General features: G+C 36.5%; 3 protein-coding genes across 5 annotated transcripts; 1 reads left to right on the top strand and 2 right to left on the bottom strand.

The window, feature by feature from the left end:
- Positions 1-358: 358 nt before the first annotated feature.
- Positions 359-4,841, bottom strand: LOC126055229 (uncharacterized protein K02A2.6). 3 transcript variants are annotated; one of them, XM_064036814.1, is made up of 2 exons: positions 4,594-4,840; positions 359-4,395 (listed from the first exon to the last, which is right to left on the bottom strand). In XM_064036814.1, exons 1-2 carry the CDS (start codon positions 4,759-4,761, stop codon positions 529-531), a joined length of 4,035 nt encoding a protein of 1,344 aa, XP_063892884.1. In that variant the 5' UTR covers positions 4,762-4,840; the 3' UTR covers positions 359-528. The 3 variants fall into 3 exon arrangements, with proteins under 3 accessions (XP_063892884.1, XP_063892885.1, XP_049699489.2); XM_064036815.1 differs by having other exon boundaries at positions 360-4,225; positions 4,594-4,734; XM_049843532.2 differs by having other exon boundaries at positions 3,356-3,496; positions 3,868-4,841.
- A 9,733-nt stretch (positions 4,842-14,574) lies between these two features.
- On the bottom strand, positions 14,575-15,727 carry LOC110372001 (uncharacterized). Its single transcript, XM_021328498.3, has 2 exons — positions 15,384-15,727; positions 14,575-15,207 (listed from the first exon to the last, which is right to left on the bottom strand). The coding sequence occupies exons 1-2, from the start codon at positions 15,555-15,557 to the stop codon at positions 14,629-14,631; spliced, it is 753 nt and encodes a 250-aa protein (XP_021184173.3). The 5' UTR covers positions 15,558-15,727; the 3' UTR covers positions 14,575-14,628.
- Positions 15,728-20,421: 4,694 nt separating this feature from the next.
- On the top strand, positions 20,422-24,924 carry LOC110371990 (SUMO-activating enzyme subunit 2). The gene is made up of 7 exons (XM_021328486.3): positions 20,422-20,683; positions 20,762-20,916; positions 21,409-21,556; positions 21,988-22,482; positions 22,784-22,955; positions 23,387-23,554; positions 24,049-24,924. The coding sequence occupies exons 1-7, from the start codon at positions 20,540-20,542 to the stop codon at positions 24,594-24,596; spliced, it is 1,830 nt and encodes a 609-aa protein (XP_021184161.3). The 5' UTR covers positions 20,422-20,539; the 3' UTR covers positions 24,597-24,924.
- Positions 24,925-25,447: the final 523 nt, after the last annotated feature.

Below are 25,447 nucleotides of genomic sequence, written 5' to 3'. Positions count from 1 at the left end.
TTTGGCTCGTGTTTAAAATGAAAGCGCATTGCGACTGAAATTCTTAGAGAAAATACGGAAATAAATGGAAAATTTTAATGTTCTAGACGTAAACGGAACACCTCGTTTGGCGCAAGTCGAATGCTCAAAAGTTAGTAAGTGGACTTAAAGTTTTACTTTATTTGTTTGAGATAAAAGTCTTTTAAACGAAGCACTCAGGGATACTGTAGCTTTTTGTATGTTTTTATTTAAATTGCACTTTTCATGTCACTTGAAAACTATAAGATTACGATTTTTTCTTTTAACATTTGGATTAGTTGTTATTTGCTGTGTTTTGGGTCATGATGGGTTTGATTAAACTTGATTAAATAACTTCCACTTGATGTTAAATCTTTTATTTTATTTATGTTCCACATGCTTTGACCATGAATTGACAGCTGCTAGTGCTGTGTTGAAGATGAACGAAAATGAATGACGGGACTAGTGACGTCCCTCAACATCCCCCCTTTTATACTTAATGAGCTAAGTAACATCTTATCTCCATTTTGTCTAATCAACATCTTCATACTCACAGTAATCTTGAAATTTAGGCGGTTTTCTTATACTACGACCACTGCGAGTAACATAGGTATTAGAATCTAAATTAGTTATAGACAAGCTTCCTTGTGGACAAGCCTCTCTATCATCATTCTCTCTCGAGATTTCTTTCAATGTATTTTCAGAGAAGCTTCTCTGAAAGGAAGCAAGAGATAAATCACTATTACAATCATTTGAATGCTCTTGTGTGTCTGTGCCTGAAATTTCAAGTAAAATATTCTGATTTTCTCTTTCTTCAGTATTTATAATATCATGATTATCTAGAGTGGTTCCACCTTCTTGAGTCAAGCTTTCTTGAAACAACATTGAAAGTTCAGGCACATCTTCAAAATATGAGTAAGTATGATTATGACAGTTGTTGTTATTATCTAAAGGCTTATAACTAACACTCATTTTAGGTTGAGGCCGATTTGTAAGGTACTTTCTATTCCTTCTATATGTTTTACCATATTCATCCCCCACCAAATATGAGCGTGGCTCTTCACACTTATTAATAATTTTACCTGGTGACCAATTTGAGTCAAGAGATTTTTTAAAATATACATGTTGCCCTGGACTTAGTTCTGCTAAAGGCTTAGCATGTTTATCATAATTCTTTTTAACATTTTCAATATGACTGTAGTATTTGTCATCAACATTAAATATTTTAGGTACAAACTTATTTTTGGACACTGGTAGCAATGATCTTAAATTTCTTGAATACAGCAACTGGGCAGGAGATGGCATATGAAGTTTCGGTGTGTTGCGGTAATTCAACAAACCTAAGTATGGATCTGATCCATCTTCTGTACATTTTTTCATTATGTTTTTGAATATCTTAACTGCACTTTCACTTTGACCATTAGATTGAGAATGTTTGGGACTTGTTTTAATATGATTAAAATTATACTTTTCCGCAAAGTTTTTAAATTCACCTGATGTAAATTGTGTACCACAGTCTGTAACCACCAAAGCTGGAATGCCATGTCTTGCAAAGACAGACTTACAGTTAAGAATTACACAGGCAGTGGACAATTGTTCAAGCTTACATACTTCTATATACTTAGAGTAATAGTCTATAAATATCAAAAAATCTTTTCCTTTAAATGTACATATATCCATGCCTATTTTGTGCCATGGCAGAGTTTCAACAGAGTGATTGACTAAAGGTTCTTTTTGCAAATTAGGTTTATACTTAGCACAAGGTTCACAGCTGGATACATAACTTTCTAAATCTTTATTAATTTCAGGCCAAAATACACATGATCTAGCTCTTATCTTACAGGTGCTCACACCTACATGTCCATCATGAATTATTTTCAAAATTTCACTTTTCATAGAGTCAGGGATAACAATCAAATTACTTTTTAAAATTATACCATCTAATAGGCCTAATTCGTCCCTAAATGTCATAAAGATTCTAGTCTTTTTATCCAAATTATTCAAATTATTAGGCCACCCATTTTTTAAATAGTTTTTTATTTGTTTTAATGTAGGATCCATCTCTGTAGCCTTTTGTATTTTAATTAACTGTTTACTTGATATGGGTAAGCAATCTCTCTGCAATTTAACATGGCAGACAATGTTCTGTCTTAATTGTGTAAATTTATTTTCAATAGTTGGTGGACAACTGCGTGACAAGGTATCTGCAATATACAAATGTTTACCAGGCTTATATACTACCTCTAAATTATAACCTTGAACAGACAACATCATTCTCTGTAGTCGAGCAGGGACTTTATGTAATGGTTTCTTAAATAATGTTTCAAGTGGCTTATGATCTGATTCTACATGAACTTTACGACCATACACATATTGATGCATTTTATAACATCCATATACAATTGCTAACATTTCTTTTTCTAATTGACAATAATTTTGTTCAGTTACAGTTAAGGCACGAGACCCAAATGCAATTGGTCTATCTTGCTGTAGTATTACAGCACCTAGAGCAGTTGATGAACTGTCAACTGATAATACTATATCTTTATTTGTGTCAAAGTAGGCTAAACATGGGCTACTACACAAAGCCTTTTTTAGTGACATCACTGATTGATCTTGATTGCTATCCCAGTAAAACACTGTATCCTTCTTCAATAAAACTCTCAAAGGTTCAATTAATTTTGAATAATTGGGTATAAATCGTGACAAATAATTACACATGCCAAGAAATCTTTCCAAATCTTTCCTGCACCTCGGCCGTTCCATATTCATAACTGCCTGAACTTTATCAGGATCAGGAGAAATGCCTCTTGCTGTGAAAATATGACCTACAAAAAGTAATTTTGATACAAAAAACTTACATTTATTTTCATTAAATTTTATACCATTTGTTGATGCAATCTCTAAAACTTTCTGTAATCTATCTTTTAGTTGTTTAACTGAATCAGCATAGACACACAAATCGTCTAAATATGGTATTACTCCTTCAACATTTTCAAACATCTGACTAATTACTCTGCTAAATTCCTCTGGTGCACAGCTAACACCAAATGGCAGTCTCCTGAACCTGTAGCGCCCAAAAGGTGTAATGAATGTGCATAAATCAGAGCTTTCATCATCAAGTTTCAACATCCAGAAACCATTTGAAGCATCAAGCAGTGCAAATACTTTAGCATTTTGCATTTTACTTTTAATCTCATCTATAGTCGGTAACTGGTATTTTGGCTGTAATATAAATTTATTTAATGCTCTTGGATCTATGCATATTCTCAACTTACCATTGGGTTTTCTTACCAGGACTAAATTGTTTACCCATTGAGTGGGTTTATTTACTTTCTCAATAACTCTCATTGATTCCATTTTTGTTAGTTCCTCTCTCAATTCAGGCAATAATGAAAAGGGAACCCGACGTGCAGCTTGAGCAACAGGTACAGCATTTTCCTTTAGTTGTATTTTCACCAAGCCAGGTAAGCAACCAAGACCACCATCAAATAGTTCACTGAAATTGGATTTTAAACTTGTAATTAATTTGTTGATCTCAGTATCATTGCATGTTACATTGTGTACTTTAACTAGGTTAGTATTAGGTTTCACAAAATTATATTCTAAACATGTCTTACATCCTATCAAAGTAGGCACAGAACCATCAATAACAATGAATTTTACTCTATATTTTAACTGATTTGGATGCTGTATTTCTAATGTACATGTACCACATACTGAAACACTTTTACCATCAAGCTGTATGACATTCTTGTTACAAGGTTCAAAATCACTCTTGTTAAGGCCTAGTTTTTTACACACATTAGTACCTATAATATTGCATGCTGCCCCAGTGTCAAATTTCATAGGTATCATTTGGTTTCTTACCATGAAATCCTGTGTTATTTCATTACCGAGCATTGCCACACCAATGAAGAAGTCCTCATTGTTGTCATCCACTCCTTCTTCCACAACATTCACATGCTGTTGTTTAGTAGTTTGACGTTGCCCCCTATTGCGACATTTGTTGCTGAAGTGGTTAGATTTCTCGCACTTGAAACACTTTTTTCCATAAGCGGGACAGTTGTTCATTTCATGTGTTTGGCCACATCTTGTGCAGTTATTTATTTTCTTTGTATATAATTTATCCTTTTTCCGTGAAGTCGAGAACAGTACCTCAGTTTCTGATTCCACTGGCTCCTCCGATCCACCCATCTTCTCTACATACTTTCTTGATGCATCAGCACTAAGAAGAAATTTCATGATATATTCTAGAGTAAGCCTCTTATCGTCTTCCGCCATTAATTTTGTTTTTAAATTATTAAATCTTTTGTCTAACCCTGCTATGATTTTGCTGACTGTTATTCCTTCAGTTAAGTTTTCAAATTCGCAGTCCTTTCCTAAGTTTATAAGTTTCTGAAAATAATCTTCAAGTGTTGAATTTCCTTGCGTAGTTGTAAAAAATTCGTTTCGTATAATTATCAACGATTTTCTCGGAGCAAAGTATTCAGAAAATTTTTTAATGACTTCTTCCAAAGTTTCGTTTTCATTTTCTCCAAAAGTGTTATAAATTTCAATGCCTTTCGGCCCTATATAGTTAAGTAGAATATTTACCAATCTTTTTGGGTTTTCTTTTTCCATTCCGTGAGCCGTCAGATATATCTTTAATCGCTGCACCCACACCTGAAAATTCTTTGACAGGTTTCCCACAAAACACATTTCGGGAAGCGGCGGCATTCCACCCCACGCTGACACCATGTTATTTGCTGTGTTTTGGGTCATGATGGGTTTGATTAAACTTGATTAAATAACTTCCACTTGATGTTAAATCTTTTATTTTATTTATGTTCCACATGCTTTGACCATGAATTGACAGCTGCTAGTGCTGTGTTGAAGATGAACGAAAATGAATGACGGGACTAGTGACGTCCCTCAACATTAGTCGTGTTTGTGATCATCATCCTCGTGCCCTTATACTTTATCGTATATTTTGCAGTCGTGTTTCCTGCATCAATTACTTGTTTAACATCAATTGTATGAAGTGTAGGCACCTTCTTTATAAATATATCTAAGACACCAATGCCTGATTACAGATGAAAGTAAACCTCTAAAGGAAACCTGGACTATACTAGCACCAACTTGCACTAAGCTAAGGCGGTGATCAACGCTCAATCTTTCTCTGTATGAGAGGAAGCCTGCGCCCAGCAGTGGGACAGTAAAGGCTGATGATAATGATGACGATGAATCTATATGAAACAGACACATTATTTCCCCGCTCCAGGTCATCAGCCCTTATTTCACTTTCTACCACTTTCCCAGCACACTACACGCTATATGGCCATAATTTTGTAATTCTCTGGACCACGGCCAAAGCATCGTGCTCCCGTTTTCGTATTACATTTTTGTTTTGCAAATATTGTCTCTGGTATTTTTAAAAGTTTGATGTTTGAAATCTGAAGAAGAAGGTTATAATTTGGACTTAAGTTACCTACTTAATATTAACTTCCTACGAGGTGCAGTATTGATAACAAGAAAATAATGAGTAGGAGTCACCACATATTCTCTTCTCTCTCTCATATTTTTTATAGAACTTAAAATAACTTACCTAAGTGTCAAAAATAAAATTACTTGCAACCACTTCGTGAATGTTATTATTCTCATTAGCTATAAGTTTTCCGTAGCAGTCTATGAGTCTACAATAAACTTCCGCAGCGAAAATTACGTAGAACGTTGACAACCGACGTATGACGAAACGCGAGAAATATGATCTCGTAGAAAACTGCAATATTTTAAAATGTATATTCCTTCAGGAAAACATCTCTGAAAAGAGCGAAATTCAAGTACCAGCAAAGTTTAAGTAAAGAGCTCTTTTCGTAAAATATGTTTACCTGCATGTTTTAATATTCCTCCCAGACGTTCTTTATTTCCTGAAAAGATTTCGTGATGAAAGCATTTATTTGTGCAAAAGCAATTCTTTTTATCAAAGAGATTCTTTCTCATAAGTATGAAACTGCAGTCGCTCAAATCAGCCGGAATGAAAACTTTTGGATATAAAGCTGGGTGAAGCAGCAAAGCATTCATTTTAGGGTACAAAATGTATAAAAACTAAGTACAAATTGCAATAATTGTGTAAAGTTAGTTTATATTTAAATAATTTGATATGCTCTTGTTCTTACACTGAGATCATAAAGCGTTCTTTGTTCGTTCAAAGTCTAAACGCATCCTTAGAAAAGCTAAAATTCACTCATCCGTTTCAGACCTACTGAGACTATAATATTATATTAGATATTAAGTTACTAAATAACTAATTAAGTAATACACAATATTTTATGAGCAGACAATAAGACCGTAACTTTAAACTTAGTTCAACGAACTGGAAGTTAATTAAGCCTGGCTTTGTTAGACATTTGTTTAACATAATCAAGCAAACTGCTAAAAGCTTTATTGTTAAACAAAGTCTGGAAATAAATTAGTGTTTGTACACTTATTATATTTTTATATTTTTCGGGAGCTTGTGCTAGTTTCCAAATTGTGGAGTATGAAAATAGGCTTTCTAACATTACTGACAACTATTTACTCAATGTCTTCTCGATCGACCTTGCAAAAAGGAGGAGGTTCTCTGTTCGCCGAATTGTTTTTCTTTAATTACCTATTAGCTAAGTAGTCAAACGATAAAATGATGATTAAAATAGCGAAAGGTACAACCACAATTCAATTCCACAGCCCGCGAAAATACATTTCGCACAAAGACTTTTTAAAAACAAACGAAAAATATCAAAATCACAGACAGTACGTTTTCTTTGTTGGCACATTTCCTGAGAGAGCACGCTGCAAACAATCTGTTTCAAGCAACTAATACACTATATGTCTTGACGCTAAGTTAGAAAAATGTACTAGACTCGCCAGTTTTGTATTAAAATTGCTGTAAATTGAATTGGTGTAAGGAAGTGCTTGCATCTTGTTATTAAAAGTGCATCATGTTTGATTTTGCATTATGTCGTGTATGAAAGGGCGTTTGCATACCTTAGTGTCATGTGCTAAAAGATTTGTATGATACACTACTATGCTACAACAGTTTTCCACTCCGTTAAATACAATTTTGTGTGATATTAGGTTTTTTACTACACTAACTGAAATTAAAGTGACAACATAGTGAAAATCAACCACAGATAACATAATAGACAGAATTGAAGAACTTACTCCTTAGTACTCAATCACCGTAGCATCATTTATGTTCTTTGAATTCCGCTCACTACAAGTACTATCAAAGCCAAACCTTTTAAGCTTCCAAGTGGTAGGTAACTGCCCACAAAACAGATACCACTTAAGCGAGTACTTCATCAAGCCATCCAATATAAAACACACAATATATTACCCGCCGAAACTCACCTCCGTAAATCAGAAACTAGCCGAACGAACGAAATGAACGATTGAACGCGTTCACCGTTCATAATACCTTCCCCTGTTCACTTTATATACAACCTTTTTAAACATGTTTTATAAGAAACACCATCATCATGTGGCTAGCCTATTCCCAACTATGTTGGGGTGGGCTTCCAGTCTCACCGGATGCAGCTGAGTACCAGTGTTTTGCAAGAAGCGACTGCCTATCTGACCTCCTCAAGCCAGTTACTCAGGCTACCCAATACCTCTAAGTAAAACTGACCCCTAGGCAGGTTTTTTAAGAAACTTAATTTGTTAATTTTCTTTTTTTTTAATTGATTTAATTTTTCTTAATAACTAAATAACATAAACTACATTTCTTAATTAAGGCGAGGAAGTGGTCAACAATAATTCCATAACCGGCACGCGCATCTAAGGCGCCAAAAGGGGTCGGAGCGTCTGAGCGGGGCGAGGATAACAATACGCGCGCTAGCTTATAACTAAAAGTCGTAAGCGACAAAATGGTTTTGTAATTTTATTATTTAGAAATGATAATTTGATAAAAAATCCTACTACAATTTTAAAGAGTATGTATATACTCAACTACTAAAAAAGTTAAGAGGCTTAAATCGGTCCCGTTTGCCCATAATATGTGAATCTCTTTTTAAAAAGAGGTATGTTTGATATATTTTTCTCTGTTATAAAAGTTACCTAATCATGTTTCTACAACTAACAAAATAAGGTTTATATCATGAACTTTCAGGTAACCAAGTTGTATTTTGATCCGTTTTGTATTTACTGAGAAAAATTGACATCCTTGGCGCCAAAAATTCCAATTCGTCCTCTTAACTGAGTCGAATGAAATGTCGTGCTCATTTTCATAATTAGACGCCGGTTTTTTGTTACGCACGTAACTAACTAGCTTTGAATACTTACGTTTATTATATTAACGTAGGTATAGAATCCAAGATGTTAGGCTCCTTTTGTCTTTGTGAAAATATAATGAAGATCTAAGCATATGTTAGCCAATAATTAATGCTTCGGGCGAATGAAAGTCGAGGCTTTCATTTGGTCTCTTTGGTCCTTTGATATGAGTACCTATATGAAATAGTATAAAATAACATATCAGAATTTTATGTTAACTAAGAAAATATTTTGACGTAAAATCAAGCCAGTGCTTTTATAGTTCATAGCAAAAAATATATAAACCATGACACGAAATCCATATCTAATAAAATTACAAAGGGGCCTCGATACCGATACAGGAGTAGGTAACACAAGAAATTTTATGAAAATGGAATCCATCAATAACCCATAACTTGAAACAAGGGGAGAGAATAAAAAATACAGGATTTCATCGTAAATCTTGGATTTTTACGACTTATTACAAATCACTGCAGGTTCTCGTTACTGACTAACCATATACTTACTTAGTCCTTTGTTCTGAAACTATATGAGTAAAGGACTCTAGAAACTACTATTTAGACTGTAATCTAGACTTTCTCCTGAAGCCTAGATGTTCAACGATGGCAGTCGTTGTTATAATTCTATATCAGAGGCCAAGGTGGATATGAAAAAAGTGGGTCAAAATCGCGCCCAAAGAAGTCGGTTACAAACCTACAAACATACAAACATACAGGTGAAGCTAATAAAAAGCGTGTAAAAAGGCTGACACTAGGGTTTGATAGGTGATTAAACCTGCAAGATAGCCAGTACAATAGGTCGCTAGATATCATTATATAGATACTCTTCTGAACATACATACATGTTACGTAATATATGTTGCAATATTACCCGTCAAAAATGATACGTAGAACGTTGCGCGGTAAAACGACTTTCTCCAACTATTTAACGAAACAGAAAATAAAGTCTTTTATAAAAACTGCAAATGTAAATACTTATCAAGAAAAACGCCTTAGGACTAATAAATAGCTGTAGTTCAACTCCAATTGGCTTCAATCGTAATTAAGTTGTGTCCTACTTCGTTTTATCTATTGTTTTTAGACACTACAACTAAATTAGCTGAAATACAAAAGAAAGTGATTAGCTTCGCGCCTGAGCACAAAGAAACACTATTCATTTATTTATTTGAAAAAGATTTCTATGGATAACTATGTTTTATTTCCTCTAATTTCTTTTGATTTGGAATTCTTGTAATTCACTAATGCGTTACAAACAAATCATGTAACATGTAGGTATGTTACATCTCAAGTAACATGTTGCTGCAACGTAAAGACAGTCCTACAATAATATGTTGCATTGTCTTTCAATAATCAACAACAGTAACAGAATCCAATTACGTATATCACACCTGGTAACAGCAACAAAATAATAAAAACTATAAATCATGGCAAACTTCTCGCTACGCATAAAACAATGTTACTTTTCAGAGGGTAGGGGAAAGTACTCGACACATATGAAAAAATGTGCGAATCTATGCTCGGAAGTTAATCAGTAAGTACGTATAAGTGAACTCAATAGAACAATCTCCTACTTTGAATTAACAGAGGTTTTTAGCTTCTTTCAAACATTATTTATGTTCCATACAAACCTTCCACGTAAGAATACATACTAATACAATTCTTTTTGTCAGTAAATGTGAATAATCATTTTGTTCTCGTTTGTACTGAAGTCTGATTGGAAGAATCCACGTGTATGTTTGATGTCTATAATGAAAATTACACGGAATCGTGCGATGTCTTGGAAAAGGAAAAAAAAAGATACATATTTTATCCGTGCTACATTGTATAACCTAGCATATGTACATATGTACCTACTTAGTAAAAAAAAATACTAAGCATTGTCATTTTAAGTAAGTGACATTAAAAAATGACTTGTGCCAGATAACACAAATAATTTTCAGTTGGTTAGGTTGATCACAACTTGAAACTCCTTAAGAAACATTGATGCATGTTAATCATTGACATATAACTTCTAAGCTCGATGATGTTAATCATTCTAATGATCAATGTCAGATTAATGTCCCGAATGTTAGTGTGATCCAAAGAAAACAACTATAATTAGGTAAGTATGTATAAGATGTTACTAACATAATTACATCGCATCTTCGATATTGCCACACACAAGCCAACTCCGCACGTGCACTAAATGACGTCACAAAAAAAACACGTCCAAAGCAAAGTTTAATTAAGAAAGCAGACACACTTACTCTCACGATCCTCGTTAGCCAATAATTAATTTCCGCCCAGCTTTGATTAATGCACCAGTTTCTATGGACCTCTGTAAACTTGAAGATAAACAAAGATTCAGGTCAACTTATACTGGATTTTCGTAGAAGAACTACTTAATTATTTTTGTTTTTTAATTACATGACTGTCATGTGCCGAAATAAAATTGATTCATTTCATGTTTACAGGTTAAGGTTATTTTAATCTTTGAAATAGTATGGTTGGTTGGCTCAGTGAGAAAAAAATCATTGTATAATGTCTTCTTTATACAACGTTTACCTTTCATTGGAAAAATCATCGATGATGTTGTTGATAAGTTACCATTTCAACCATGTAAGTTGTCGATAACATCACCCGATAAACCGCCGCACGTAAAAGTAATAACTCTACCAAATATTTTTGTACAAACAGTGCCGGAAAAAAATAGGTACCAACATAAATAAGTCAAGACCAAAGTCAGCTAAAGCTATCAAAAGTACAAATACCATTATTTACTTCCAATGTCAATAAAGTCTGTCGTTTTCCGTTAGGTAGGTACAATAAAACGTAGCCTAATAGCAATTTATTGCTATCGCCATTACACGTAATCGGGCGCCTCGTTACACGCGTATAAAATTAAACGAAGCATATATTTATCTCCGAAATTCCAGTTCAACTGTTCAATTTCAAAGAAAAATATCAACTTAATAAATTAAAATGAACACATAATGTCTTTGAGCATTGAACAAGTGGAGCCGCCATGAGAACGAATGTCAATGTGAAAAAGTCTTGCAATTTGCCCTCGAGGTACCGCAACAAATAATAATAGCTTTTCCTTTGACATTGTTTCAAGTTGCACGCGACAGTATTGTTGAATACAAGCATTAGCTTGATACACAATATTAGCACGAGTATGATCGGCGGTCTCGACCTACCCTATGCAAAGAAGAAAGCTCAGCAATTGAGTCTCCAGTTGGTTAAATGGTCTTAGCATAATATGGAAGATTCGTAACAGTCTTGTGTGGAGAAAAATTAAATGAGAAGTTATCTCGTGTGCTGCGGAAAACATAATTTTTCCTTTATGAGAGCGTTTTGTTTTTATAAAGTGGTCTAATTCAGGTTTCCACGATTAAATGAGATTATGCACTGGCTTTATGCAGTTGACTTCTGTGTACTGCACAAAATGGTTCTTTCTTTTTAATTTTCTTTTCGAATAAGTATGTTTTAAAAATTAATTTTCTTCTTCCGCACGTGTTTTGCTAGACAACAATGAAACGACTTAGTGCTATTTAGAGATTTGAGCAAATAAGCGATTAAAACGTTATATTACAGAAAGTTTAGTTAAAAAGGAAAACTATCTGTTTTTTTTTCGAATTTCCACTCGTATCCAGAAGGATGACTTGATGACCAGTACCTATGGTTGACGCTGACTGGGGGAGGCGTTCAACAGTCGACGGCAATTGACTGATATGATGATGTGAAGAATAAAACACGTCACTATATAAGCTGGGCAAATTCTTCCCTGCCGGGGCTTTAGAATCTAGATATACATTGAAAGGGTGAAACAAAGTGGATTTTAGTTAGTTTAAAATAAATAAACAGGTAGGTAAGTTATTTTTCCACAGTTTTCAAACTTCCAAATCATACCTTCGACTCTTATATAGTCACGTATGTGACTGTGTGTATGCCCTAATGTAAAATATAGTACGTATATTAATATCAGCACATAGCATGTTTCACAAATGCAGCCAGGATTACAACCGGCGCGGTTATAATGATATTACTCGCACCACGCATGGGAATTGTAACATAACTGCAAAATATGGCTTACACCGCAACCCTTGTTAGTGCACAACCATGTTATTATGTTTATATTTTGATTAATTATATTTTTTTTTCTTGTATATTTACATTAAAAGTTTTAAATACTAACTCTGCCTAATAAGCTGGAAGGATAAACAGTATTGCTAATTTTGACTAGGTACTGTTACTAGGCCGACCCCGTTAGTCTTTAAAAAAAAATAAAGACTATCTTCTGCAAAAAAACACTTTAATTGTCCACAACACACACAAGTTTTTGTGCACAATTGTCCGTAAAATGTCCCTCTTAATCGGCTAAATTTGGTAATGCGACAGCGGCGCGGCGGCGTCCAGAATCTAACTAACTACCAATGTAGATATTATTTTCCGTACTTCATGAAAAGTGCAGGCTCAGCATATGGCAAAATACAATGAATAGTAATAAAAATACGTTGTATGAGGGTGAAGCTGACTTAGGCTTTATCGCCTTGTAATAAAGGTTATAACAGTACGAAACGAAACCCTACGGATTGTATATGATAATAAGAAGAATTTGAAGTAATGACCTAATCATCAACATCTGCCTAGCCTTTTCCCAATTGTGTTGGGATCGGCTTCCAATCTAACTGGATGCACCTGAGTATCAGTGTTTAGAGCGACTGCCTGTCTGACCTCCTCAACCCAGTTACCCCGGCAACCTGATACCCTAAGCACTTTTTTATTATTTGTTAAAAATTTTTGGTACAAGTCCTTTACAAACACACCACAGGATAACAGTTAACCTAGACATTACACATTCAATTCCTGAAATATTCTCCCAAAGAGCATGCGACTCAAATAATATTAGCGGGAATCCTAGAAATGCGTGGCATGTTATATTACAAGACAAACGTGGTTGTAACAACACTAACTTCAAGTATTATGCTGAGTTATTACTCGAGATAAATGTGCTTAGTCTATACAACCAGTACTCTTCAGTTACTGCATATGTCTTGGTTTATTAGCTAGATTTTGTACATGCTTTTCCGGTAATTTACGAGTACTGTGTGCAGCGCCACTTAAAATAGGTATTTATTTTAATTTCGAACTTTATCAGTAAAACATAAATTAAGTAGGTATTAATAGTAACTTCTTTTCTAGTTTTTGTCCTCCGTGGTTAAGAATTCTAGAATTTTAAGTGAGGCGTCAATCAAAGAATGTTCCTAAATGGTAGCACAGACAATGTTGCAATTTTTTCATACAGCTTTTCACTTACATAATGTAATGACCACATAACAAAGTTGCAAGTACTTACTTAGTAAAATAACTGCACTGCAGATGTATTAATGGACTATTTCGCAAATGGGTCTCTGCGTAATGCAACTTGGCTTTGTACGATTCTCAAGAGATTTACACGTCACACTCGTATTTAAAATACACTGTAAAATTACTTAAATTAATTCAAGTGTATTTTCGCTAAAAACATAAGTAGTCAGACTGAAATGCTGTAAGTACCTGTCTAGACTTAAATCTAGCTTTTTATCTCCGAAACATTTAACACTATTCTAGCTAAATCCCAAACTCTTGTGATTTTGTCGTCGAGCGAAAATGCGTCATAACACTTCAAGCCATTTCCTCATAAGCTGGAAATTATGCAAATTCGCTACTTAGAACCTATTAACGAACACATGAATATGTATACGCCAAGAGATCTTTATTATTGAATTAAGTAAAGTGCACCATCCACTTTTATTTCCGAAGTTTGTCAGATTTGCAAAAATCTTCCAATATAGGGGAATATAGGAAAAACAGTACATAAACTAGGCTCCACACAACTAGAGAGTCCCCACGGACCCTCGGGCTCTGATAATTTTCTTAATAACTCATCTCTCATTAGAAAAGGAGGCCGAGGTCCAATTAAAAAGTGCAACCAACTTTTATTAGTTGTTCCCAGTTTCTTTACGCCTGCAATTTTTTAAAGTTTTTCCGAAGGGTACCGTTAAAGTAGAACTACCTTTTCAATTAGCATTAATATCAAACTTTACGTCCTAACTTTCGTATAAATTCTATTTTGTAAGGGTAGGTATTCACAGACTAACTTCAAGGATTGTAAAACTTGACATATACCTTTTGTTAGCTAAGATTCAAGGTCTAAACATTAAAACTCACAAGCTCAGTATCGTATCATTATATGTATAATAAAAATAAAAAAGTTATAAAAAATAAAAAAGATATAAAAATAAAATATCGTTTACAAAAAGTGTGTGAACGAATTGATGATCAACAAGGTCGGTTTGTGGTGCTCTAGACAAGCTGACGCTTAATCTGGTGGCAGTAAGCCATCTGCTATCATCTTCTGTCTCCTAGCCTCCTCTCGAGCCTTTTTCTCAGCTTCTTTCCTCTCATGCTCTTGCTTCTCTTCTTGTGCCTTCTTTATAGCCATCTCAGCCAAAGTCTTCTGATCAAGCTTGAAATAGTTAATGGGCTCTTTGAAGTATCTCATGTCTTTATTATTCATGTTCTCCACGAACTTGCCGTAACAAAACCTCCCGTCTTCTTGATTATACGTTTTATCCTTTAGTGCGAGTTTTATCCAATCCATGAACTCTATTTCTTGCAGGGGTTCGCCCCACGTCATCAGTTCGTCGCGGAATAGTTCGAAATCTACGAATCCAGTTTCTTCGTCGTCGTGTCCTAAGGCTGCCATAGCTTTTGTGATAGCTGCCTCGAAGTCATCTCCCCAACTGATTTTAGCCTCGATCATTTGCAGCCACTCGTGAAACTCGACGGTATCGACAAATTCGTCTTCGAGAAACATCTCGAACAATTGGTTTATTTCAGCAGTTTTGGGATTGAATCCTAATTTCCTCAGCATTAGCGGGATCATTGCTAGCGGCACCTGTGTAATAGTAAAAAGTAAATTATTCATAAATACGTGTAATAATAACCTGGTCTAGCATTTATATTTCAGAGAGTGTTCTACTACTACTACTACTAATTACGGGCCTACTCTATGAAGAGCGCAGGCAGCTACTGTTAACGGAGATTTTTTTAAAAGAGCAATTTTCTAATAACCTTGTCAATGTTATCCTCATCATGTAATTTGTAGATTTCTTTATATCTCATGATATCGTCGTTGGTGAATGAGGCTGGTGGCGGAGGTATTTTCTTCGGCTTTGGCGGAGGTCCCGTCGGCACGAGCTTCAGGGCAGACTTCTTTTTAATATCTGCTTTCTTTTTTGCACCCATTGTAAACGCTTAAACTAACAAGCTGAGGATGCTAGGATATAGTTCTATATAATATAGGTATCCTTAAAATTACTTTAAAGTAATAATTTCATTTTGAAGACCTTTAAATATTTTTGAAATGTAGATTGAAATTGATTAGATGCATTTTGATAATTTTGACAGGTTTTTTTGGCATCAAATATATCAAACAAAGCAAAGTAGGTTGTACACGTTTTGTGGATATTTCGAAAAGAGTATGAATACCTATTTCAGGAAGCCACGCATCATGGTTAAAAGCTTAACATTGAAGTAAAAGCTCAACTATTGCGTGTCAATTAAACGATCGGCCATGGGGAACACGTAACAGACGACCAACGAGATAGATTTCCGAGCACCACTGGCCCAAATTTAGAACATTCAGCTAAATAGCAATTTAAACTCGGTAGCTACGGATACAATCAGATTAGGGGCCCGCGATCAAACCACCAACGTGGACGGAACGACAGAATCACCCACCCGAAATAGGGTTGTCCTTTATTCAATGTTATTAAAACCCTGAATAAAATGGACTGACAACGACCAACGGTGTTTATTTACACGCCCTGGCCCTTTTCACGTGAGATCAGCAGTCTCAATTTGCTTTGATGTTTGGATACAAATAAGGGTATAAATTTACTGTTTGCTCTAGGTATATGAACGACTTTCAACATGATTCTTGATCGGATGGCAGGTATGACAGCAATCACATTGAAATGGGGCATGCCCACAGCAGAATTAGGATGTGCCCCATGGCCCTTGGCTACACTGTTTACGCCTTCAGAAGAGTGGACCTTAATTCAAGATACGTCTATCGTTGACCAATTTCCCTCTAATGAAAATATATCGCGACAAGTGGGGACACCCGTGTCACTTGGAATGTGATCTTTTACAAAGGGCCGGCAACCCTGGCAGGTTGCACGTTTTCCGAACGAACACTTACGTTAAACGCTCCAAACGGCAGATTCCATTAGATTTGTTTATACAGGAACGTATGGGTAGGAAATATTACACTCTTTCGTGCTTTATCTTCATTTTTGGGGATCCTTCTATCAGTGTAAAAATAGACTGATGTTCTCAACCATTGAAATGCATTACAAGTTACTTGGGTACCTAATAGATAGTCGAGACTCATATCTCAATTTAGTTTTTGGCTAATAATAACCAAAACGCTGTAATCTTCTTCAACAAACCTTCCAACTGCCCACTCAAAACAGAACATTACAGAACTTTATTATTTCCTATAACGTCACCGTTGTCCCGATTCCTCTAATTTGATACCGTTAACCTTTAATTTCACAGACACTTAAATCTAAGTTATTGGCCAGAAGGCTCTATAAACCCTTCCCAAATTACTCTTAATGGGCCAAATGTTGTTATTCTCCGTCTTCAAACATTTACAGTGACACCTTTTCAAGTAAAAGCCTCAAATAAAACAAGGATGACCACACTTCACGCGATATTGCATTTTATAAATATAAAAGCTGTTAGTGTCGTTCCATAAAGTTAAAAGCAATTTTAATGAAACTGTGCCATGTAACGGTGCATTTTATGTTGAGGACGATGAATGTGGAAAGGTACGTATAGGTAGGTAATCCTTTTTGAATGCCCATTCTAAGGCTACCTAAATGCATCTTCATTCATGACTCTATGAAATGCACGTCTCTGGGTTTTATCAAAAGATAGACATGCGATAGACCTACTTAAGGCCAAAGAGAATTTAGAGGTTTATATAGTTGTGTTAGTTGCCAGTAGTTACAAAGAGGGCAGCAGAGACGAGCGACCATAGACACCTCGCCATTCAGCCGTTCATCTATGCTTGGAGGATTCTTTTTTCGAACGTCATTGTGACAAGACATGTTATCGTTTGACAGAATAAGATTTTGCCGCGTTCTTGACTAATCTTAGTTGATTTTCATGTTTAAACTATTTCTTGTAATTTCCTCGTTAAACAAACCTGCTTCTGGTTTTTAAGATCAGAAGTGGGATAGTCTCACTCCCACTATAAAGTTTTTGATTTCAGTTTCAGATTCATTGGCACTTTTATTAAGTACGACGCGGTGTAAAGATATCCGCCATTACTGAAGTTTTTGCCGTTCTATTTTATTTTGTAATGGATTGCAGTGCGTTGCAATCTACGCAACGGTATATTCAAGATGCTTTGAGGTCAGGTGATCTGTTCTATTGTTTTGATTACACATCGGAAGTAATTATGCTCTTAGCTGTATTAAGTGGAAAAATGTGTAATAATGTACCAACCATTGGTATTGTCACCTATGAGTATTCTGTGTAGCAAAAGCTGAAGTGAAGTTAACTACACGTAACTTATCAAACCGCAATGGTAGTTGTGTTTTCAGCGTTGCTGACACATGATTAGTAATAATGATATTTCTGAGACATAGTTTCAAAGTTATGCCTTGAATTTATTTCCTGAGAGCGAAAAGCTTTCCAGATTTTAATGGTCAGAAGTGGCCGAACGAAGGTATGTCGTAAGTGCTTGTTCGCAGACTTATACACGAGAATGTGTAACGGCCGTGTCCTGGCCCAAGCGCTTCTGTGCTGGTGCTGCTGATTGCAGCACGAGCGCTGCTCTGCCGGTGCTCCTGGTCGCGGCACGAGCGCTGCTCTGCCGGTGCTCCTGGTCGCGGCACGAGCGCTGCTCTGCCGGTGCTCCTGGTCGCGGCACGAGCGCTGCTCTGCCGGTGCTCCTGGTCGCGGCACGAGCGCTGCTCTGCCGGTGCTCCTGGTCGCGGCACGAGCGCTGCTGTGCTGGTGCTCCTGCTGGTTCTGTTAGCTTATGCTTTCCGAATAGTCTGAGCCTCTGGCTTATGGCTTCTGTATGGTCTGAGCCCATGGCTTATGGCTTCCGAATAGTCTGAGCCTCTGGCTTATGGCTTCCGTATAGTCTGAGCCTCTGGCTTATGGCTTCCGTATAGTCTGAGCCCCTGGCTTATGGCTTCCGTATAGTCTGAGCCTCTGGCTTATGGCTTCCGTATAGTCTGAGCCCCTGGCTTATGGCTTCCGTATAGTCTGAACAACTGGCTTGACTATGACTTGCCTTGACCATGACTTCCGTATATTTTGAGCCCCTGGCTTGACTTGATTTGACTATGACTTCGGTATAGTTCGAGTATTTGTTCTTGATAACATATTTCTTGCGCTTGAGTGCACGCTTGCACCCACGGTTTAACTAATAAGTAAAAGTAATCGTATTTTTTCTTACAACTAATATGTTTCAGCTTTACACTCCAAACCAGGTTAATAATTTACATGATTTCTTTCTATTTTGTGTGTGTATATGTGTACAACTAATATGTTTCAGCCTTACACTCGACACACCTACACTGGGTGGTATACCAGTGTTCTGTTATTAATTTTGAATCTGTTATTTGATTTAAAGTTGACATTATTTATTTGCGAGTCACTGGGTGGTATACCAGTGTTCTGTTATTAATTTTGTACCTGTTATTTTATTTAAAGTTGATGTTATTTATTTGCGAGTCACTGGGTGGTATACCAGTGTTCTGTTATTCATTTTGTACTTGTTATGTGATTTAAAGTTGATGTTACTTATTTTTCTTTCTTTAAATGGATTAGTACTTTGTTTGAGGTTTGTAAGTCCTCGAATAATTTTTATTCTGAAAGTGTCATGTGTTCAGAAAAACGATGACGAACACGATAACCAATCGAGATTTAAACCATGACGAAATTGAGCCAGATCCAACTCGCTTATTGAATGTGCAGGTGTTCCGAGACTCAACCAGGCTCACCCAGATCCTGCCGAGGACGTCAGGGTGTCAGGAGAGGCCGTGTTAGTTGCCAGTAGTTACAAAGAGGGCAGCAGAGACGAGCGACCATAGACACCTCGCCATTCAGCCGTTCATCTATGCTTGGAGGATTCTTTTTTCGAACGTCATTGTGACAAGACATGTTATCGTTTGACAGAATAAGATTTTGCCGCGTTCTTGACTAATCTTAGTTGATTTTCATGTTTAAACTATTTCTTGTAATTTCCTCGTTAAACAAACCTGCTTCTGGTTTTTAAGAGTTGAATATAGTTTTAAAATAGCGACGAGTACAATATGGTAGGTACCTAAGTATAAAAAATTTGATATACTGCCATCATCAAGCAAATAAATATATTCTATTCTATTCTATTCATCGCATGGAAGCTACCGGTAATCAGGGACTAGGTATACCCTATGTTAAGCTTTTAATCAAGCTGTCCGACAAAAACCTCTTAAATATGAATGTATTACAACCTGTACCCAAAACCCCATATAAATCAATGTCAGTTAAAATAAGAATAACTAAATAATTTAATTGCAAGGCACCGTAACGAAACATTTTACTCTATTATATACACACATATACACCTTTCAACTGTATTTATTGTACCTATATTTTCAGTACACAAATCATACATCTTATAAATCGTACATAATTAAAAAGTTTCTTCGCAGAGGCTCGTGCGATACTCTGGGACATCAATGAGTTAAATACGAACTACAATTATTTCAAAATATTAAATCGCTTATAAAAAAAAAACACACAAATCTTCAAAAACTAGGTTAATAGAGAATTAATCGCAAACATTTCAATAAACTAGTCAGAAAATGCAGAAACTAGACGTAAGCCACACTTTCGTTCAGAAACAGAACAATAATTTTGCAAACCATTAAATACGTAAATTTTACCTTTACAGCATTTACACTAACCATGTATTACCTTCCTTTTTAACATTAATTCAATTATATTTGAATCATATAAATAAAATAATTAGAAAACTTACACCAGTGTTCACTTTAAATAGTTTTTGTTTCTGAACGACTGAGGAACTGACGCCAATTTTGACAGTTGACTAATGAATCCTCGCTACGCTAGCGTTTACGTTGTTTCATTGAAAATAAAACTGCAAATAATTGCTTAAATTCCTATTAGTAGACTTAATATTTATCAAATTCAAGATGGTAGCGCGGGTGGCTGGAGTATTTGATGAAAAGTTGACGGAAGCCATCGCTAATTCTAAGATTTTGGTCGTGGGGGCCGGCGGTATAGGTTGTGAAATATTGAAGAATCTCGTTCTTACCGGCTTCCCCAACATTGAAATTGTGCGTGCTGCGTATGTTTTACAGTGAATATGATTATTTTCTGGTGGGCAAACATTAGTCATGTGTTTATTTTTTCAGATCGACCTTGATACCATCGACGTAAGCAATTTGAATCGTCAGTTTCTGTTTCACAAAGAGCACGTTGGGAAGTCAAAGGCTCAGGTTGCGAAGGACAGCGCGTTGAGCTTCAACCCCAATGTGAATATCGTAGCTCATCACGACAGCGTCATCAGGTTAGTTGTCGCACGTACAAACACCTTAGGAATGTGGAATATGGTAAACATCAACGTAACGTCACTTGCATGGTCGGCGTAATTGCGACAGGTCAATGCACTTGTATTATGCATTTTTTCCTTATGTTTATCAGATTAAACTGATCTTAGTATTTTGTAATATCTTAGCATGACAACCGTAGAAATAGTTTAAACCCTTGTATTTTTTTTTTTATATTACAAAAATAATATCCTCATCCTATTGTTGAGGAATGTCAAAAAATTTAAAAAGATTGTGATATAGAGCATGTGTTCTGATACCCATACAATCACAAAAACAAATACTCAAATCAGAAATACCCACTGACCCAGTGGGTCATCTAACTCAAAAAAATAGGGTGCAGGTGCCTGTTTAATTTCCGATTTACAAGAGAGACTTATTGGCCAATTCCTTATAAAATTATTGTTAATTAATATCTCAAATATTCAATCCAATAATTAATTTATTTTCAGCAACGACTATGGCGTGAGCTACTTCAAGCAGTTCCAAATTGTGCTAAATGCGCTGGACAACCGTGTGGCACGTAACCATGTCAACAGAATGTGTCTCGCTGCCAATGTGCCACTCATTGAGACTGGTACCGCTGGCTATGCTGGACAGGTGAGATTGTCCACACTAAAATGTTAAAGATTGATAATTTTTTTTCTTTGTTTCTACCCATTTGTTTGTATCACTGATCAATGATTCTCTATCAATGAAATGATATTCTATCAATGTTGTCATCATGTAATAATGTAATTTATTAATTACATTATAACAATAATGTCAAAATGTAATTAATAAATAAACTGAAAAGCCACATGCCTATGTTACTTGGTAAAAGTCTTCCCAAGTACCATCAGCTACATTTCATCCCAGTGGAAGCAGTAGCTCCCCTGGGACATGGGTGAAACCCTATGAAAACCTGTAATTATGATGGCAAAAAGTGTCTAATTGTTTCAATGCATTTCAATTTTTTGTTGGAATTTTATAAACATTTTGTTTAGGCTCAACTAAACATCAAACTTAGATTTACCATCTTTAAATTTCAGGTGGAACTCATCAAAAAAGGCTTAACACAATGCTACGAATGCCAGCCCAAAGCCCCACAAAAGACATTCCCTGGCTGCACAATTCGTAACACACCATCGGAACCCATCCACTGCATCGTATGGGCCAAGCATCTCTTCAACCAGTTATTCGGAGAGGAGGACCCTGACCAGGATGTAAGTCCGGACACCGCAGACCCCGAGGCTGCCGGAGAAGCTGGTGCATCTGCTTTATCTTCAGAAGGAAATACTTCCGGGAACGTTGAACGTAAGAGCACCCGTGCTTGGGCTGCGGAAACAAACTATGAACCGGAGAAGCTGTTTAGCAAGTTGTTCGGAGATGATATACGTTACTTGCTGTCGATGGAGAATCTTTGGAAGAAGCGTAGGCCTCCTACTCCCTTGGTTTGGAACAACTTGCCCGGGAAAGATAATGCTCCAGCACAGCATTCGGGGTTGCCAGACCAAAGGGTTTGGTCTGTTCATGAATGTGGACAGGTAATATACAATTTTATCTTATTGTATCTGTATTCTCAATTTGTTTTAGTAATAAGTATATGTAATTGAATTACTGCAGTTATTAAGTCCCCTGCTTGCTTGTGACTTTGTTTATGTGAATTTGAGAATAAGTCCAAAGACTGCATTGAATAGTTTTTTAACCAACATTTATGTCGGCCCATTGACACACGGCCAAGATTCACACTATTCTTTCATCAGAGAAATTATACATCCTTACCTCAAAAATTTGCTTTTTTAGATATTCTAATAATTTAACTCAATTATTCATCTAAAATTCCAGGTGTTTGCCTCGAGTTGCAACGCCCTACAAGCAGACCTGAAGGGCCGGTCGGAAGGCGACCACCTCGTGTGGGACAAGGATGACAAGAGCGCGATGGACTTTGTCACCGCATGCGCTAATATTCGAGCACACATCTTCAATATACCACTCAAGTCTAGGTTTGAGATTAAGTGTGAGTATTTTGGTTATTTAGAACGTATAGTTGATTTGCAAAAAATAAAGTTTAAAAGAGTTGTTTTTGTCACACAGCCCATAATTTATACTTAAGCCACAGTCAGTACTTATTTATCAACCATTATGTAATATTATGTAGTAATGTGACATGAATGATTTAAATTTTTAAACTATGAAAAATCTAAGGTTAGTTACATTGACCTGCTATAAGCTCATTGAGCTAGTATGAAAGTGTAAGCGCATGTAACGAAACAACTGCACATGTGCAGAAACAAACCCAGTCTGAAATCTTCCCTAAACAGATTATTAATATTCGCAAAGTTTTTTACCCGTTACTTTATTAAAATACGAAAAGAAGTTTTTGCGGTTACTGTCCAATATAATTTGATGTGAAAAAGTGCTTATTTAATCAATTTTCTTTCCCCACAGCGATGGCCGGCAACATAATCCCCGCCATAGCGACGGCCAACGCGATAGTGGCCGGGCTGGCGGTGCTGCGGGCGCAGGCCGTGCTTCGCGGCGACATCCAAGCCTGCACCTCCGTCTACCTGCGGCCCAAGGTCAACCATCGCGGACAGTTGTTTGTGCCAGAGAAGAGTAAGTTATGACGAAAATTTTAAAAATCTTCAGTACATTATGTTTAGGTTAGGTCAGTCTAACCAAGGGGTATTGGGTTGCCTGGGTAACTGGGTTGAGGGGATCAGATAGGGCAGTCGCTCCTTGTAAAACACTGGTACTCAGCTACATCCGGTTAGACTGGAAGCCGACCCCAACATAGTTGGGAAAAAGGCTTGTAGGATCATGATGACATCCTGTTTAGGTACGATCCAAATGCCGATGTCCTGAACTCTGCTGCTAAGAGGGGCTTATGTGGCCAGAATTGTGTGGGAGTGAATAGGTATTTGCATGGCTAAGAAAATATATTCACGTAGCGTACGTCATCATAGTACATATATCCTTTAGAGTGGTGGACACTGATAAAATTTAAATCATATTTGAAATGCAAAAAGTAAGGTATAATTGCCAGTCCTGTCGCTAAGTAAATAAACACGGAAACGTAAATAATATTAATTTTGTATTTTTCTTTCCAGCTCTGACCCCACCAAATCCAAAATGCTACGTATGCGCGCCCAAACCAGAAGTAGGTCTCGCCTGCAACCTCAAGCAGCTCACGCTCAAAGATCTCACCGCCGCCTTCAAGGAGGGGCTCAACATGCAGGCGCCTGACGCCACTGTCGAGGGCAAAGGCCTAGTAGTACTGTCCTCAGAACCCGGTGAAACTGACCACAACAACGACAAAACACTAGAGGAAATCGGCCTCAATGACGGCTGCGCTCTGTTGGTCGACGACTTCCTACAAAACTACGAAGTCAGGGTCAGATTACAGCAGGAAGATGAAGAGAAGTCCTGGCGCCTCGTCACAGACACTGACGCTCCCATGCCCGCTCCTAAAGAGGAAGAGAAGGCAGCCAATGGCTCCAACGGCAGTGATCCTAAACCCGGACCGTCAACTTCAAGGGCTCGAGAAGACAGCGACAGCGATATGGAGATCATCGAGGAAGATGATGACGAGCCCACAGTGAAACCCCCAAAGCGTAGGCGCACGGAGATGACCGATGAAATCGTCAATCTCTGTTAACGTAGCATTTTCAAATTTCGAGTAATGCGCATACGACTGTTTATAATAATTTAAGTCGCAAATGTTACATTTTTCTACTACATACATATGCGTAAATGTTAAATACAAGTTTTTATAGAAATATTACGGCATTTTGCCGGTTTAAATAGCAATATTATATTGAGACATGTTCACACGTTATATTGGATCAAATAGTCAAAATGTTCGAGATTGCGCAACATAGTATTTAAACTCGAAGAGAGGAATAATTGTAAGAACAATTCTTTATAATATAAGAGTTATGTAACTTTTCTAGTACTCTGTCTCATTAAATTAATTTAGATAACAATATGGTATTTTCTTGGATTGTAAACATACGTAGTATCCAATTAAAGTTACATTGTACTTTCATGAAGCAGTATTTTATCTCAATAACTGTTTTCGTTTTGTTTTAACCGTCATTATCGTGCTTTGTGGTCAGTGACCGCTTTAGATATTTAATTGGGTTGAATGAACGTCATGGCGTATAATAAAAACACCAAGCCTTTCTACAGAAATATTGGTCCTTCACACTAGTGAAAACGTTAGTGTTCACCGAGAGTGATTTCCCCTCATTTCACAGGCCGATTGTCCGACTAATTGCGATGCGGTCCGCTCATTCCCACGGTCGTATTACGCGGCCAGTGTCCATTGTAAGTAGTAAACGCCTAAACGGACATACTATCCTTTTAAAAATTCTTATGGACGTTTAGCTTTGAGATAACAACTTATTTTTGTTCCCAACGTGACTAATGTTTGCAACATTCGTCAAAACAACATTTGCCCTCAGGTCAACGCTATCTTGTCGGCCTTCGGAACAAAAGTAGATCTTC

This window comes from Helicoverpa armigera, chromosome 11, assembly GCF_030705265.1.
Source record: "Helicoverpa armigera isolate CAAS_96S chromosome 11, ASM3070526v1, whole genome shotgun sequence".
In the NCBI taxonomy this organism is placed as follows: Eukaryota; Metazoa; Arthropoda; class Insecta; order Lepidoptera; family Noctuidae; genus Helicoverpa; species Helicoverpa armigera.
The sequence above is the reverse complement of the archived record's forward strand: the minus strand, read 5'-3'. Positions and strand labels throughout refer to the sequence as shown.